At 45.7% G+C, this 17,960-nt stretch overlaps 1 protein-coding gene across 2 annotated transcripts in view; it reads left to right on the forward strand.

Annotated features, from left to right (window-relative positions):
• scap (SREBF chaperone) overlaps window positions 1–17,960 on the forward strand; it is a 32,154-nt gene that overhangs the window by 1,641 nt on the left and 12,553 nt on the right. Inside the window, exons 1-13 of one of the 2 annotated variants that reach the window (XM_070965540.1) lie at window positions 1,430–1,845; window positions 3,461–3,664; window positions 6,811–6,931; window positions 7,388–7,545; window positions 8,353–8,573; window positions 9,828–9,933; window positions 10,311–10,483; window positions 11,411–11,537; window positions 14,173–14,285; window positions 14,476–14,570; window positions 15,220–15,318; window positions 15,922–16,134; window positions 17,433–17,818. In XM_070965540.1, the coding sequence (XP_070821641.1) occupies window positions 1,670–1,845; window positions 3,461–3,664; window positions 6,811–6,931; window positions 7,388–7,545; window positions 8,353–8,573; window positions 9,828–9,933; window positions 10,311–10,483; window positions 11,411–11,537; window positions 14,173–14,285; window positions 14,476–14,570; window positions 15,220–15,318; window positions 15,922–16,134; window positions 17,433–17,818 (2,192 nt within the window). In that variant the 5' untranslated portion in view covers window positions 1,430–1,669. Of the gene's footprint in view, window positions 1–1,429; window positions 1,846–3,460; window positions 3,665–6,810; window positions 6,932–7,387; window positions 7,546–8,352; window positions 8,574–9,827; window positions 9,934–10,310; window positions 10,484–11,410; window positions 11,538–14,172; window positions 14,286–14,475; window positions 14,571–15,219; window positions 15,319–15,921; window positions 16,135–17,432; window positions 17,819–17,960 lie in introns of those variants that run through there. The other variant, XM_070965542.1, reaches the window with a different exon arrangement.

Genomic DNA, 17,960 nt, shown 5'->3' on the forward strand with positions numbered 1-17,960 from the left:
TATGTGCATGTTAACTGGCTGGTGCAGATAATAAAAATATTCAAATTAAACTCTATTAACATTTTCTTCTCCCTCCTCTGAAGAGCTTGTCAGAGACAAAGAAATCCTTGTGCTGAAATGGATTGCCTAATTCACATCATTCATTATTACTATATGGTTAATGATTGACAGGCAGTTTCCTCTTTTGTCAACAGCTGTGGATGTAAAAGGCTGCGTTGCAGTAATCTGCTCATCCACATTGCTTGTCTCTACATTTACAACAGGACTAATGGGAGTCACTGATCAGAGCGGCGTGCTTCCACATTATGCAACTATGGGATTAAATGTTGATGCAGTTATGCTATGGAAAATGGACACAGCCTGAAGCTCTCTGCTGTTTTTGTGGATATTGGTGTGGTTTTGGACTTTGAGTCGTTTGCTTAATACTTTCAGTAAATGAATTGCTTGATACTGAAAGTTGCTCGTGATGCCACTGGAATATCTAAGCCCAGGAGATGCCTTCAAGATGGGCATTTTAGGGAGTGTTGAAAAGAGGTGAGCTGGTATTTTTTGCTTTTTTTTTTTTTCAAAATCTCCCACTCCAGTGAAGGGTTTCTTAGTTTGGAAATAGCTTTGATACAGGTCCTGCATAAGCTCAGCGCACCATTTTGCTCATAGTTGCAGTCTCACAGCTTTATAAATCTACCTTAATCCGCAGGCCTCCTAATTAAGCTGCAATGATCTCCCTAACTGAATTTGTGCTTATAATGTGAAACACTGCGTCTGTCTGTCTGTAGCTGTGTTTTTATTTGCATCTAAGTGTGCTGGCTCCTCACGTGGGAGTCGTATAGACTGCTCTTTGTTAGACTATTAGTTGCCAGGCACATATGCGCAAAAGCTCAGGGTTTTTTAGCTGAGACGTTTTCCGTGCTGGTGTCATGAAGAATTATTTGTGGTATGTTCGGTTTTAGCAGAAATGTTATTTTTATTCCCTCATCTGTAGTAGCTGGTGTATCCTAGCAAACACAATCCGGCCAGACTGAATAGGATTTCTAAACAATTGCTGGTTGGCTGCCAAAGCGGCTGAGGAGAACACAAACTCACCGGCCTGAAACAACAGTGTACCTGCACTCGGCCGGTTGCTGGTGTTAATTTTCCGCTCTGGTTGTGAAGTTTTGCTTCACCCTCAAACTTCTTTGCTTTTTTGTCATGCTTTTGAGATGTGAATGACTTGGCGTGCTGCAGAATACAGGATAGACCGCCTGCCTACACGCTCCAAACAGAGGAGGGAAGCAGTGGGGGGTGGCCATAGGCCCTGAGCCCTGCTCGTTGAGTTTCCGATCGGCTCAATCCCGGATTAGTTCACTGACGGAGATGCTGCTGAGCCTTTGCCAAATCAGGTCTTGCTGCTACACCCACGTAACACCACAACAGGCAGCGGACTGGGCAGACAGCTGAGAGATGGAGGCATTCATTCAAAGTTTTCCCTTACAAGACAGTGAGCAGGACCAGAACCTGGCTGAGAGTCGACTTTCCGACAGAAACAGAGAGCAGAAAGGCTTTACTTCAAAGCCCTTTTTGACCTCTGCAGAGCCCATTGTGCGAGCTTGTGAGGACGTTGCTGTTTTTACTGTATAGGGTATTTATAACAGCAGATCAAGAGACTCCTGAGGTGAATTCCTCCCAGGGAATGTTTCCGTTGCTCCCGGGAGGACGAGCCAAGCAATCGCACACTCTGCCTGAGTCAAGAGGGGAGCACTATGTTAACCACAAGGCACCGCTTAAGCTTAAAAAACCCAGCGCTGCTGCGTTCAGAGGACATAAGCAAACACGAGTCAGAGAGCTAACCTGGTCTCCCATTAGCAGGTATGGTTTTAGAACAGTAGAAGACTTGTATGACAGTGTCGTAACGGCCGATGTGACAGAGCTATGTTGTTGTGTTATGGCGTGGGGAACAAATAATCTGATGAGAAGCTTAGGCATGAGAGGTGTTCAGGTGGTAACGGTCAGTAGAACGAGGCACTGCATAAATCCAGCTTCAGCGTGTACTGTGGCAGCCAGTTGAACACTGGATAAAAGCGGTGTGTAACGACAAACAGCGATGGGCAGCGCTGAACGCCTCTGCTGAGCAAACAGAGAGACAGACGCTGAGATTGGGCAGAGAAGTCAACAGCAGATTGGGTTGATATGGGAAACTGAGGGATCCCGTTTTGTTTGAGGTCAGGTGAACTGCCCGTTAGGCAAAGAGTTCATGTTTTTCTTTTGATTGTTAATCTGAAATCAGAGTTCAGCCTGCTGGCAGCCATGATACTGTGCAGTGTGTAGCATTGGGTATGCCTGATCAACAATGCAATATTAGCAATTTCAGTGGAACTTATAATGTAAAATATAACCAAAAGTTTTTGTTTGACACACACATCTCGTGGTGATGCATCGTGGTGTCTCAGTTCATGGCAGTAAACATACGCTTTGGGGCTGAAACCAACAATGACCTTCATTATCTTAATCTGATGACTACATTCTTGGTTAATAAATTAATCATGGAACAGAAATTGTGAAAAATCACAATTTCCCAGAGCCTAAGGTGACATCTTGAAATTGCTTTTTATGATCAACAGCCCAAAACTCAAAGTCCTAATAAAATAACTATGTTCAGTGTGGTTTCAGGGCTTCGCAGTGTAAAATGAAAGTACTTAAGTCGTGCTGTTTCTTGAGTTCATAGCAGTGTATTAACAAAAGACTCTTAACAGGGAACCTGGTGGTTGTTCTTTATCTGTGTGTGATCGATGCAACATGTATGTGTCCCGCCGCTCAGCCAGAGTTGTGTATTTCCTACTGGTGGGAATGTGTCCGCACCTTTTCCGTCGGTGAATGAACTGTGTGTTTGAGTTCTGCCTCGCATGTGACTCCTGTATGAGCCGGACTAAAGGAAAAACACTTTGTGCCTGTCGTCAGCGCAGCACATGGAGAATTTAACTAATTACGTGTTCAGGACAGAGCTTCTCTGTAACAGCTGGACTTTGTCTGTGTGTGTGTACACGGGATTTTCCTGATGAGATTTAAGGAGATATTGACAAAAATGACCCTTAGGCTGCAGTTGTTTTCCCCCACATATGTGTTTATTATTCTCAGCCCTAACTGTGATGTAAATATAATAATAATGATATAGATGAACAGTCATGGGATGTCAACATGGCCTATAATTATTCACCAGCTGCTGGTTTCTGCACAGCTCACTGCGTGTAAGTGTCACACTACATTTTCAGAATTGACAGGAGTTTTGATAATTGCTGTATTTGTCATTTATCAAGCAGGAGTGCGAAACATTTGCTGGTTGATGGTTTTAGTATAGCAACTCATTTTTCCACCAACTGTCAGGTGAATGTGTGAGGGTCAACACAGCATGAACTACAGTGAAAGATCAACCAGCGCCTGTGACGAGTTCTTAAATGACCTGCTAAAGTATCGTCTCTGGCTCCAGCAGGTCCCTGGATGCCCCGCGGTGCTCCATCCTCGGCCGCGCAGTGCTTCCCAATGGCCGGGAGTTGACCCCGCCCACCAGGATGACGCTGCGCGAGCAGCTGAGAGAGAAGATCTCGGCGGCCTTCTACCGCCACGGGCTGCTGTGTGCCTCCTACCCAGTACCCATCATCCTCTTCACCTCCGCCAGCATCCTCACCTGCTGGTAGGTGTTTTCCATCTTGGTTTGGTGTTTGTGTTTCTCGGCTCAGACGCTGGATGAACTTCTGTTTGTTTGACTGGAAGGAATTTGGAGCGTTAGTAGAAAATATAATGCACACACACTCAAAATGTGAACAGGGAAATCTGACTTGACTGTTCAGTTATTGCTCTGCCAATAAATCAGCAGATGCACCACTTGTGGTGGAGCTTTCGAGCTGTCAGGATGCGATAAGGTGACATGGAAGCAGTGTATTTCTCTCTGTTGTGGAGAAACTGTGAGTGTTTGGGACGTATTAAAACACCTGGATCAGCAGCAGAGCAGAGGATCCTTATGACACGAGCTTCCCTTCTTTCTGTCACTTGTCATGTATACAAATGAGTGTAACTCCATGAGTGCCTTCCACGAGAGACCAGCTGAAAATGGTGGTCGGTTTGTCACTCAGGATCTTGTGATTTACTCAGTACTCACACGGAGAACAATCGTATGTCAGACAACCCTGATTATAAGATGTTTAAGTAAAACATGAAACCCAAGCGTAACATAAATTCAACATTTGTTTTGTTGGTCGTCCGTCACACGCTCATTCTCTCCCTTCTGGTTTTTGGAAGTGTTTTTCTCTGACAGCTCTCTGTTCGAGCTCATCGTGTTTGGCTGCTTCCTGCAGTTATTTTCTGCGATAACGTCGTCAGGAGAAGCTTAGGGCTTGTTTTTGCTCATCGGGAATTAATTTCCTCCAGTGAGAGACGTGCCGTGAGCTGTATGCCTGCTCGCAATCCATAGATACGTAAGGATAGGGGAATAAAAAAATCAATCAGGCCACCAGATTAGTTAAGGATTAATCTATTACTTGTACCATTCCTTCTTGTTGAGTGTTTACATTTGGAACAGCTTTAAGTACCTTTCTGACGTGGTTGAACAACACGCTTGAACCAGCAAGTGTTTGATACTCATGAGATTCTGTGTTTGTGATGGACGGACAGGGGGCTGGTGTTGGGATGGATGCATGGCTCCACACCTCTGAGAAGAGGCAGGCTCCGTTAAAGCGCGATAGTGAAGCATCTCGTCATCCATTTGACAGAGTTCAGCTCGTCTGAACCGGCCATCTGCACACACATGAGAGCCCCCCGCCAACGCCACGACACAAACATTCGCTTAACGCATAGCTGCTCTTGCTAAATCTCCGGTCAAACGAGGGGACATAGGTCAGAGAGTTGGCCTGGCTTCATCAGCAAAGGCATTGTGAAACAGCCTCAGCAATCTGAAACGCACACACTCGCACCTGCTGCACGCTGTCCTCGCAGCACCTTCCAGCAGGGGTGCCGAGCAAATGGACGACTGACCGCCACCCGGGGTGAAGCGAGAGAAAAGAGCTGGAGGACGGGGATGTTAAAGGCAGGACTTAGAGCAGAGGGCTGTGAGAAAATGGCCCTGTGAGAATGGGAGGCCTGTCCCTCCATCTGCCTGTCAGGAGGGGGGCTGGCTCCACACAAAAGAGGCCTTTGTGGAGGTACAGTGACCTCGGAGAGGAGGGTGAGAGGGGGAGGAAAACAGAGAGTGGAGCGAGGTTACCATCCAACTGACAAGCAGATTTCTAAAAGGAAAGTATATATTTGTACAAAGCAACAGCACAAAATGACGCTGTCCACGTAGAAGCTGATAAGGTTATTGATCAATCAATACCCGTGACTCAGGAGGTACTTTATCACCTGCTCCTCGGCTTCAGGATCATTTTCCTGACACTCACCCTCAGTTTGGAGGCTCCTGGGATCACAAACTGGTAAAGCCCATAATGCCACCATGCAGTCGCACACATGCAGTGTACTCAGGACAGGTGTAGATGTCCCTCCAGAGTAACTCACCGCCTCGTTGCAGACTATTTAAAGCCCTTTTCTTCTGTGTGCTAGCATGCTACTGTCAGCCCATTGTACTTGGTGATCTTCATTAATCCTCAGAGATTTGACATCTCTCAGGTGAGTCAGGTTTATCAGTGAAGTGGATCAGGAACTACGCTGCAGACCAGAGTCTTTGCCAACGGTGTGGCAGCTCTTTTATCTCCAGTGTGAGTCAAACCTGCTCTGAATAGACCTGTGTTATACGCTCGTCTTGGTGTTAGATGTAGACAACGAACTCTCTCCTTTCCTCTGGCTTTGACTTGTCCTGGTCTTGAGGACAGCCCTGTGGTTGGCTTCTCTCAAGGATCCCTCTCCCGCCTGTTGTATAAGCTGATGATGACATCATGCTTGAATAATGTCAGCGTGACACCTTCGGCTTAGTGATGCTTGACTGCTACGAGTTTTCTGTCCCGCGATTGTAGTTTTAGAAGGACTGGTTTTTGTTAATCCTGAGATGTGGGTTTACAGTAAGCAGAGAGGAAGGACACAGGCAGGAGGACACTGTTTTTGTGTCGTGTTGTCAGTCCATCTCTCCTGCCTCTGAAAGCTCAGACTGTTAGCTATGTGTCACGGTTGCCCAATACTAAATGAACTTGCTGCCCCTGCACGCCCACACACACACACACACACACACACACACACACACACACACACACACACACACACACACACACACACACACACATACACAGACAGAAGAAGTAAGTGCTTTAGTGCTCAAAGGGAACTTGTTTCGTAAGGACCCACCCATTTCCAGGAGAAAGAGGGAGCGGGTCTCTCCAGGTAGCTCTTCATCTGGGAAGAAAGCTCGAGGCCCTGGTTTTATGTTCCCTAAAGTGAACACACACACACACACACGTAATAAAGTCATAAAACCTTGATACAGAGGCTTTAACATGACACGTCATCAAGCATTCATTTCTACCTGTCCACTTCTGCCTTTGGATTCATGTGTTACTCATTTATTGTTTGTCAATATCTATGGAAACAAACTGGAAAAGCACCATATAAATGCAGTCTACCGACTTGAATTACTTAGAAAATACGTGATATTTGTGATTTATGATGATCAATTGCAGCCATAATTTCTAACATTATCCAGGTGGAATATCAGTTGAATGGGATTTCCTTGAAACGCTGTTCAAAGCATTCAAACAGATCAAATCAGCTCTCTTTGAGGGGTTCAGTCATTCTCACTCTTGTGTTTCATATCTATTATGTACCCTGTGGCCCCCCCCTCCTCCCTCCCTCTCCCAGCTATCCGTTATTGAGGCTTCCCCTGCCTGGGACGGGTCCTGTGGAGTTCACCACAGGGGTGCGAGACTACAGCGTCCCTTCCCATGTGCCCCAGGGAGACCTCGGAGAACGGCCCGACTGGGTAGGAGGAGAGAAAGCACACGTGTTTCTATACATCCCACCATGTTTAGTGCACGACAGCCACTTTTTCTAATTCCTTTAACCTCATTCATTCATCAGGTTTGAATCCTAATTCCCATCCTAATATGCCTGTGAATATTGTCATTCATCCAGGTCATTGTAAGCTTCAGGGCATTTAATCATTCGCAACTGGACTTTGGACAGACAGGACAGCTCTAGTCTGACTAGAGCTGTCCTATCTAGTCTGGTGCGCATGAACTGATGAAGCCTGCTCGGATGAGAGGCGAAACGTCTTCCAAGACAAACTGACAAAGTCCAGTTGCGAATGATTAAATGCCCTGAAGCTCCCATCCTAACAGTAGTTATGATCTGAAAGATGAATCCTGCCCGCTAATGTGGCTTCACTGCATGTTTGTGTGTCCCTGTGTGTGTGTGTGTGTGTGTGTGTGTGCTATAGTACCGCGGCCCTCCGGTTGCCTACATCCAGCAGGTGTTGGTGAAGGCGGCGGTGTCTCCGTGGGACAGCAGCCTGGTGCCAGTGGACGTCTTTCGGTCGCCGCTGGGTCAAGCCTTTAGCCTGCTGGATGAGATCCGCAACCACGTCCACTCTGACAGGTGAACACACACACCCACACACACACGCGCAGTGCTAAATGGCAAACCAGATGCTCGTTCTTTTCAGTAAACCGGCTTTGCCTAAATACACCTTTAGAGAAAACACGAAAATCTTCAGTTTCAGTGGTACTTTTAACAGTTTTTGTTGAACTTGGGTAAGGCTTCATTCTCTGGTCCCTTTGTGTTTTCCAGTCCCAGATATAACCATCTGCAAGCACCTATGAGCAAAAAAACAAACACTCTCCTTCAGTGTGTTCAGACTTCTATTGCTCAATGACTGCAGCTCTTGCAGTGACTCTGCGTTTTAGGCTTATTTTTACTGGAGCGGTGAAGGTAAACACGGCCGCCTTTCGTGGTACACGTCACCCAAGACGTTAAGTGAAGACATGAACCGACATGAAACTGCTTTGCCTTAGGCTTGAGAGAAAGGAAGAAAAACGTGTGTGAAAAAGCTGTGGACTGGAAACAACGCGAACTGAGCCATCGATCCGTTGTAAACTTCAAGGTCGGACACGTGCTGTGTTCTGGCCCTCTGTTTGTTGGACAGCTGCACTGTGCCGAGCACTGATACCGTTCAAAGGACAGTCTCGTGTTTTGCTTCCAAGTTGTACAGTGCAGATGATGTAAATGAAGTCTGTTCAAATGCAGGACTGTTTCCCATGAGTGAAACTACAGCTTCCAATGTCTTATTAATGTTCAGTTATGCTGTTAAATGAATCGGTAATTGACAGATCAGGGTCACTTGAGGTGTCTTTGGTATCTGTGAGCTTATTTAACATCAACTCCTCCTCCTCTGTCCTCTGTCAGCTCTGGGCTTCGTAGTCTGGAGACGCTGTGTCTCCAGGTGACAGACCTGTTTCCAGGGTTGCGGCGGATGCAGTCGGTGCTGCCGGAGCACGGCTGCCTGCTCCTTTCTCCCGGCAACTACTGGCAGAACCAGCGGGAGCTGTTCGACTCGGACCCCGATCTCCTCAAGACCATCCAGAAACATGAACCCAAGGGCCTGCACACGTCGGCCACGCTGCGAGGTAGGCGTGAGGAGGACTCGGAGGGAGTGGCGGAGAAGCTAGTAGACGTTCAGTCGGCTTTAGATCATTCGGTGGAGCTGAAACCAGATTTCTTTGACTCACCCAGACCCTCCTGGTGTCGTTTCAGCATGATGAAATTATAAGTTGACGTGTGGTTGTGGCCTGTCAGCTGCTCCTGTGTGCAGTGTTTCTAATGGCCTCATGCCTCTACCCCTAAAGTGGACTGATTGAATGGAAAATATGTCAGTTCAGTCGTTCGCTGGTTCTTCAGACTTTTCATCACAGCATTGCAGCCTACATGATTTCAGCATCAGCTTTTTATGAATGCTGCTTAAGAGCTGATAGTATAGTAATTGCTTTCATTGCTCTTTGACTGCTTCACCATTTGTTCATTTCTAGAAAAGCCTTTGATTTCTGAAGCTTTTAGTTTTTTTTGTGCTGCAAGAGTGCTGTGCTCTTCGTGGTTTCTGCTCTTCCTGTTTTGTCCCGCTATGATTCACCAAATCAAATCTGACAGTAAAATGCATTTCGCAGTCTGATGCAGGCTGCCAGTCTCCTTGTTGATGGCGTGTCTGAATGTATGCCGAGCATCTTTGACACAGAAATTTCCATCTTATATGATTCGTAGTAATTATAACAGTGTTACCATATCAAGGTGATGGCTGGTGTGGTTGTTTAAAAGGCCACATGAAGGTGCAAAATACAGGAGCAGAGTTTATTCAGAGGCTTTGAGAGTCTGACCGCCTTGTTGCAACAAGCCTGCCATCATTCAGCAGGAGTAATTGCAGGGAGGTGGCGAGCGGGGGATTAGTGGTATCAGAAAACTAAGCAGCTTTCATATTGACCGGGAACAAGCAGTTTCATTCCTTGGGAACTTATTGAGCGCTCTGCTAAACTTTACCCATTGACACAGTGAACCAAATCACCCTCCCTGACTGGTCCAAGCCTGCTCAGCGTTCTGCCTCACCTTCCAGCTCCAGTGATTTACAGGTGGGAAGCTTATTCTGGAGCTGGAGTCAAGGACAGCCCGGCTGCCAGACACAGTCAGACTGATAGTCCTGCTGGCAGTGAGCTCATGTCAGACTGACATGGGGGGGGGGGGGGGGGGCACACTGTAATGGCAGACAGATTTCAGTGTGTACCTCAGGAGGTGAATACTTGGACGTTGGAGTGTGAATGTCTTCCTGTTTATCAGTCGCTACAGCTGGACGTGATCATGATTGACACTGATGTGCTCTGCTATGTGTGTTTTAGACCTGCTGTTTGGCGTCCCTGGGAAGTACACGGGGGTCAGTCACTACAACAGGAAGAGGGTGGTGACGTACACGATCACTGTAGTGCTGTCCAGCTACGATGCAGGGTGAGTGGAAAATAAAATGATTTAAAATCACATTGTTTCTTCTTTGAAGAGTACGTTTAGTTTATCTTTCATATCGTTCTTTTCATGCTATGGCATCAAATAAACAGCTATAATGCAAATTCTACAGCCGCTGGTTCAGATTAGTTTTTTTAGATTGACCCAAAAGTTTAAGTTAAGTTTTGGATGCCTTGACTGAGCTTCTGTTGAGACAGAACCGCTAACTGCCTGACAGGAAGAAGTGTTTACTGGTCCAATAAACTCTTTAGATGGAGGATACCCACCATCCGCTTCCTTACAGCACTTTTGTACCATGAATCAGGTCGTGGGATGTGTCTTTTGCGCCGCTGCTGCTGATCTTAACCTCTGTGTGTATTCAGGTTCCTGGGCAGCCTGCGGGCCCGTCTGAAGCAGCTCCACCCGTCAGCCAACTGCAGCCTGAGGGATGACCACATGGTCCACGTCCACTTCAAAGAGGAGATCGGCATTGCCGAGCTCATCCCCCTCGTCACCACCTACATCATCCTTTTCGCCTACATCTACTTCTCCACACGTCAGTGCGACTCCCCGCCTGTCTGCTCTGCCCCGTCCGTCCACCGCAGCTTTTCCCTCTGGCTTGCTTTGTTTTTGCCTTGTTTGCACACCTAGCACGCTTAATCTTTGAAATGTGCCAAAGATCCAGACAGTTGTCTGTTTTCTGCTTTGTGTGCGCACGTGTGTTTGTGTGCCAGCGCTGCTCCTGTCTGGTGCAGGGATAATCAACAGCACACACACCGCTGTGAGAGCGCTGCCGGCCAACCCAGCGCCAGTACAAACATTAGTTCACAAAACACACACACACACACACACACACACACTCACACGGTACACAAAACTCAATATTCACACTCAAGCTGATTACTTACAGATTTGGCACCTTGTTAGACTTCTTTTCTTTTCTTTTCTTTTCTTTTCTTTTCTTTTCTTTTCTTTTCTTTTCTTTTCTTGTGATCATAACTGTTGTTAAGATTAGATAGATTTTAAATTTTTCAAGATTACTCATTTTTTTCTCTTTTCGCCGGCACAGCTATAAAATGTGCCTCCTTTATATCTTTACAATGCAAGTTTTCAGACTTAATGTTTGAATGGAAACCTTCAGTTTTTAAGGCTAAAGAAGAAAACGTTTAAATTTTTCTTGATTAATCAGAAACATTTACTCAAGCTCAGTGTTTTAAAGGTTATTACATTTTTAAGATACTAATACTGAAATAATTTTTCCTCAGTCCTAAATTCCTCTTTGAGTTTCTTGCTCCACTGTTGGCTAAATCAAATCTCTTTTGAAATTTCAGATTTCATGAACTGGCATGTTTTGGCAACGCTCGGCTGTGCTCTTTTATGAAACTGTTGGCACACAGAACAAAATGCTGAGTCTGTTAATGTAACAGCTGTGTGGTCAGCTGTCGTGTCCCGTCCTCAAAGAAGCGTCCTTTCCTCCCTGCAGGTAAGATCGACATGGTGAAGTCGAAGTGGGGTCTGGCGCTGGCTGCTGTGGTGACCGTCCTCAGCTCTCTGCTCATGTCTGTGGGACTGTGCACCCTGTTTGGACTGACGCCCACGCTCAATGGAGGGTAGGGATGCCCGCTGTGTCCTACATATGTCTGTTTGGGACGATTACCAAAGAGGTTTTGTCTCCACCCTTGTTTGTGACTTCGCCTGTCTGTCAGCAGTATACCTCAGAAACGTTTGAACAATAGGAGCAGCTGATCCACTGACTTTCCCCTGAAGCGCCAGTGAAAGGTTTAGACATCCATTGAATGGATTACCATGAAACTTTTCATTTTAGCGCCATTATCAGGTCAAAATTTCATTTTGTCTCATAATTTGGTTGATGGCAAAATACCTGCAAAGCTAATGACACTCCCATCTGCCTCAGTTCTTTGTTTTTAGTGCTAATTAGCAAATGCTAGCATGCTAAGCTACTTAATTTAAACAAAGAACATGATAAACATAGTACCCACTAAACATCAGCATGCTAGCATTGTCATTGTTAGCGTGCCGGTGTTAGCATTTAGCTCAAAGCACAGTGTCACGGAGCTGCTGGCGTGGCTGTAGACTCTCAGTCTTGAATCAGGAACATGTCATCATGTCTTTTACTTTACAACTTCTACAACTTTACAACACATCCTTTGAATTGAGCTTCTGTGTCACAGCTGGAACAGTTTCTGAAGCTATCACGCCGTCGTCATCATGCTCAGCTATTGACATACAAGTGTATCCTGTAAATATTTACTGCCCCAATAGGCTGTTCCAGTTTTGTCATCATATCTTATCTTAGTCATGCAAAGACAAGGACGGGTCCACCAACACACATTTTTGCACATACTCTCAAACACATACCGGTTTACTGACTGCCCGCTTCCTCTGCATGGACTTCACATGGATTTGTGTTAATATTTACAGCAGGTTGGCAGAAAGTCAGTGCGCTATTGTGCAGGGACGGGGCGTGGATGTGGGTGGGACTTCACGAGGGGGCAGAGGTATAGCGATATTGACATTCAATGCTTGTCCAATCATTTGAGGATTGTTAGAAAGCAGACATTGTGGCGTGATAACGCTGCTGTCCAACCACTGATCAAGATCCTCAAAAGTCTGCTATGGGCTGTACTTTCTGTGCGTTTGCACAAATGCACATCAAGGTCAACATAGCAAGATATGCATGCGAGCTGCACCACATCCTACTTACTCATGGCTCACTGAGGTAACGTGCAGAGCTGTTGGCTCCTCTGTGACCCAGTTATACACTTACTTCTACAGTACAAGCTTATCTATACTCTCAACTAGTGTTGTTTTTGGCGGCCTGTTTTAATTTTAGTCTTAGTCTAATCTTTGTGTCAAGCTGTCAGTGTAGTTTTTATTAGTTTTAGTCACATTCATACTCTTTTTAGTCAAGTTTCAGTCGACTAAAAGTCTGAGCATTTTAGTCTTATTTTAGTCAGAATTATCCCTGACTGTTTTCATCTAGTTTTAGTCAATGAAAACTGTATTTTAGTCTCTTTTTAATGATGCAGTCAATATCATATAATACATATAAGTAACTCGTAGTATAGACGAAACCAACATGTTCTTTTAGTCAAACCCATTTCACAATTCAAACAAGGCTGTCTTATTATTATATTGTTACCTTACAGACTCAAGAATACATCCATTCCAGACACGAAGACACTCTGATTTGAATTCACAACATATTTATTTTACCAAGCAAAGCCGGCTGGCCGGCCATCGGTCCCGTTCTCTGTCAGCTGTCTGTCGTTAACGCTGACCTACCGCAGCTGCATCTTCTAAATAACGCCGCAAGTGGGAACTAATGCCGTGACGTCACCTGCGACTGCGACTTGATGCAGCCCCTGAAGTGAGACACAGGAAACAGAAATACTGCAAAATAATAAGAACAGCACCACTAGAAGAGACGAAATAACATTATAACATTTCGTCTCGTTTTAGTCAACGAAAATGAAGAGACGTTTTAGCAGAGCTTTTATTTTTTAAACCACATTTAGTCTCGTTTTTATAGTTATCGTCACCTGACCTGCATTTACGTTGCCTCTCGTTTTCGTCATGTGACAAAGGTTTGTTGAAGACGATATTTAATCAGAACGAACACTACTCTCAAGCTAATCTCTCTGTATCTGTCAGCAGAGGAAATTCCCTGCAGACACCTTCCAAATATTGATAGATAACGTGGAGCGTAGACGTCATCTTAACTATCATTTCTTCTTTGATCCAGCCATCACTGTGACTAATGGTCCTCTCTCACCCAACCGGTCGAGGCAGATGGCCGCCCACCCAGAGTCTGGTTCTGCTCGAGGTTTCTGCCTGTTAAAAGGAAGTTTTTCCTCGCCACTGTCGCCAAGTGCTTGCTCATGGGGGAATTGTTGGTTTCTTTGTAGATAAAAGAGCTTGGTCTGTACCAGCTCTATATGGAAAGTGTCCTGAGACAACTTCTGTTGTGATTTGGCGCTATACAAATAAAATTGAATTGAATTGAATTAATGGATAACCTGATGGTTCACCTGTAAATCATCATCTTGATGGCCGCTCAGATCATCTTTCACAAACAGCCGAGCTGATGGTGAAATCATTGGCTCTTCTTAAAAAAGTGACAGAAGTCACTGCCAGATTCTTCAAAGTGTGTAGAAGTGACGTCCTAAAGTGTCAAGGGGAAATATATTCCTGTGCTCATAGATTTGTTGTCTGTGTCTGCAGGGAGATCTTTCCTTATCTGGTGGTGGTGATCGGCCTGGAGAACGTTTTGGTCCTCACCAAGTCCGTGGTGTCCACCCCCGTCGACCTCGAGGTCAAACTCCGCATCGCTCAAGGTAAGAGTGGGGAGGGTGTGTCTGATGTGTGAAACCAGATGCAGATTCATCTGTGCATTTACTCGAGTCACCAAAAAAAAAAAAAAATCAAAGGATAATTAACCGATTTCCTTTACAGAGTCATACTGCATGAACTGGCCCATTCACTATCTGTTGTTTGCGTCTTAAACGTTGATCTCTTCCTCTGCAGGCCTTAGTAATGAGAGCTGGTCTATCATGAAGAACATGGCCACTGAGCTCTGCATCATCCTCATTGGATATTTCACCCTGGTGCCAGCTATCCAGGTAACAGAAACACCTTATCTTACCTTATCTTAACAGAAGTAATCATTACATATGTGGCATATACTGAAAAATATGTTAACGCGGTATCAAAACAAGAGAAGCTACGAGAATACGAACACACAGCAGATACACCCTCATCTTCACACTCAGCATTGTTGCAACACGACGTACTGAATCCAAAAACTGTTAGAGCTGTCTGAGGACATTTCTCACTCTAATTTACCGTCTGCTGTTAACAGCAAGCTACTGTGATGCAGCAATGTGTCGAGCTAGCGTGCCACAGATAGTGCCTGTTCGTTACACAGGGACGTGCTAACGTGCTTTGCCACACAAGCGTGTACAGGGATGTGCGTTAAGTGTTTCCACACATTTTTTTTTTTGCACTGGTGCTATAGAGGTTCAATGTTTTGGCCATGAAATTGTAGCATGAGTGTACGATTTCTGTTACCGTCTCCACAAGAAACAGGAATGTGACTGGTAAAGGATATTAATGTTGCATTCGGGGGAGCCACCCAAACCTTCACAGTTTTCATTGTAAAACACTGTTTTAGCACCGTTTCAGTGCTGCTGTTGCAGTAGTTTCGTTCGATTGTTGCACTCTGCAGGCTGACACTGGTCTGACGTGTCTCCTGCTTTCTGTATGTTTTAGGAGTTCTGCCTGTTTGCTGTCGTGGGGCTGGTGTCTGACTTCTTCCTGCAGATGTTCTTCTTCACCACAGTGCTATCTATTGACATCCGACGCATGGAGGTGAGAGCTCTCACACGTGAAAACACTCAAACAAAGAAGCCTGCCTGGATTTATTCTTGACAGACATAGCATGCACTGTATGCAAAAACATGAAGGTAACATGGAAACTGTGGCCAGCACACACAACCTGTTCCTCATCAGCAGATGTAGGTGATACAGGAGGTCAGCTAGCAGTCACACACATACACCCACATACATACACCACATAGTTTCCAGATTACTGTTTTCCCACATGTGCACTTCTTATTTAAAACCTCTTACTCTTTCACTACCTGTCACATGCACACTGAAACCTTTCAATGGTGTTTAGCTCAGTGCTCTGCTAAATGAGCATTAGCGCCATAATCCATACATTTACACACACAAAAAAAATTAGATTAAAGTATCCTTAAACCCCTAATCCTCAGAAGAATATGTGCTATATGTAAGATATGTCATTAATATGGCTACAACAAACAATTTTTCCAGTTAAAAACGTCCCAGAGTTGTTTCTTTATGTCTTCAAGTTATTTTTTTCTAACTAACAGTCCAAAACTCAAAGGTATTCTGTCTACAAAAACACGGGATAATAGCAAATGTGTAAACCACCTCAATCCTCCACAGTTGGCTGACTTGAATCGCCGCCTGCCGGCCGAAGCGGGACTGCCACCGCCCAAACCTGGCCCGCTGCGGCCCCGCGAGGTCCCCCCTCCTCCACGACCCTCCCCACACACAATCACCCTGCAGACGCCGGCCTTCAGAAACCTGAGGCTTCCCAAGAGGCTGCGTGTGGTGTACTTCCTGGCCCGCACGCGCCTGGCTCAGCGCATCATCATGGTGAGAGGAGGATTCTCTGTTAATCTGCTGCTTGAAACTCGTCTGTTATCGTTGTCTTCTTGCCATGTTTCTGTGCTCGGAGTCATTTCCTTATTAGTTGCTTTCTTTTGTGTGAATGTCACAAAGACTGACAGGAAAGTTTTCTGTCAAATATTTTCAGCTCACTGGCACACCAGTGTGGCCGCTCCCTTTTAAATGTGTGCCAGTACGTTCAAGTGGATAAAGTAGCTTCGCAGTTGAAGCCACATTAACAGGGCGTGGTAGCTTAAGATGATTGGAAAAAATCTGAATCTGATAAAACTAGGACAACGATGTGTCCGCATTAATGTTTTTTTAGGTTCCTCTCTGTCCAGACCAAAGTGTGGATGTCTTTTGGTGAAAGTGTAATTTTCCTGCTCCAGCTCTATCTACTATTGTGTGGTAAGCGGTTAGCTCCTGAGCTAATGCATATACCCGTGTATGCTTCCTCAACATGTAAACACACATTACTACAGACAGGGCTGCTTCTTGTACAAGTTTCCAGTGCTGTCTCTGTTCCAGAGATTATTGAGAGTGAAGATATCTGAATAAAGGCTCAATAATCGTCTTCTTCTTAATGAAATGCATCCAGCAAAGCCATCGCCACCGCCGCCACCCAGTCAGTGAATAGAGGAACGATAGCACGTAGTATTTGAAGTGGTTTCCTGTGTGAGGCGCCAGTTGTCACTATATTATTTATCCCTGGTGGGGACAGACGTCATGTACGGCATTTATCTCAGGCTGCAGCAGCTGTCAACAGGTGACATGTGACACTGAAGCATAAATTAAATACATATTGCTGCACAGGTTGTAATAACTTATGAACCGATAAATGATCCCTTTGCACCACGTAAGAATCCAGGAGAAACAGACGCATTTCTGCTGTTAAGACTTCACTAAATGTAGGTCGCACAGACCCTGCAGCTGTGCAGAGTGGAATGTATAATCTGAGCTTTAATGTTGATGGAGTTTCTCTGCTGGTTGTTATTGCACACTGTGAGAATGTATGTGAGGGACTGGTTTGTTGTCACAGTTGGTAAAAGAGCCGTTAGTTTTTATGACAGATCTGTGTGACAAGGAGGAAACGTGCCTGATGATTGAACAGTGTGATGTGAATATGACATATGGATGTAAACATTAATGTAAGGAGTGTGGTTTTAAGGGCAGGTGCTGTCAGTGGAGACGGGATCAGATGAGTGAAAGCTAAAATCTCATCAGAAGTGTCAGATGATCAAAGCCTCAGCTGACCGATCGCTGTCGCTCATCTGCTCCCTCTCCAGGCTGGCACAGTCATCTGGATCGGCATCCTCGTCTACACCGACCCGGCGGGAATACGTACCTACCTGGCCGCGCAGGTGTCTGAGCAAAGCCCTCTGGGAGACCCCGGAGGAGGTGGTCTGCCCCCTCACCTGGGAGTAGCCCCGGTCTTTCGTGGAGGAGATCCCACCAGCACCCTCAGCATCCACCGAGCGCCAGATCCAACACCCTTACCTGAGAACCAATCACAGGGCCACCACGGTTCAGCCAGGGCAGAGCCCCTCCCCCAGGCTCCGCCCTCCGTGCCCCAGATCACCTGGGGGGCGGAGGATGAGGAGGGCTGGAGGAGGCTGTCCTTCAGGCACTGGCCATCACTCTTCAGCTACTACAACATCACTTTGGCAAAGAGGTGAGAGAGGAGGAGAGATGCTCAGCGTTGAGTCACAGAAGAAGACAATTCTGAAATTTGTTCTGAGCTAAAAGTCCTAAAAGTTTTAGGTTAGAACTGCAGGAACTCATCTGCTGATCATAGAAACTCTGGCAGCGTCCTC

Source organism: Chaetodon trifascialis, chromosome 7, assembly GCF_039877785.1.
Source record: "Chaetodon trifascialis isolate fChaTrf1 chromosome 7, fChaTrf1.hap1, whole genome shotgun sequence".
NCBI lineage: Eukaryota > Metazoa > Chordata > Actinopteri > Chaetodontiformes > Chaetodontidae > Chaetodon > Chaetodon trifascialis.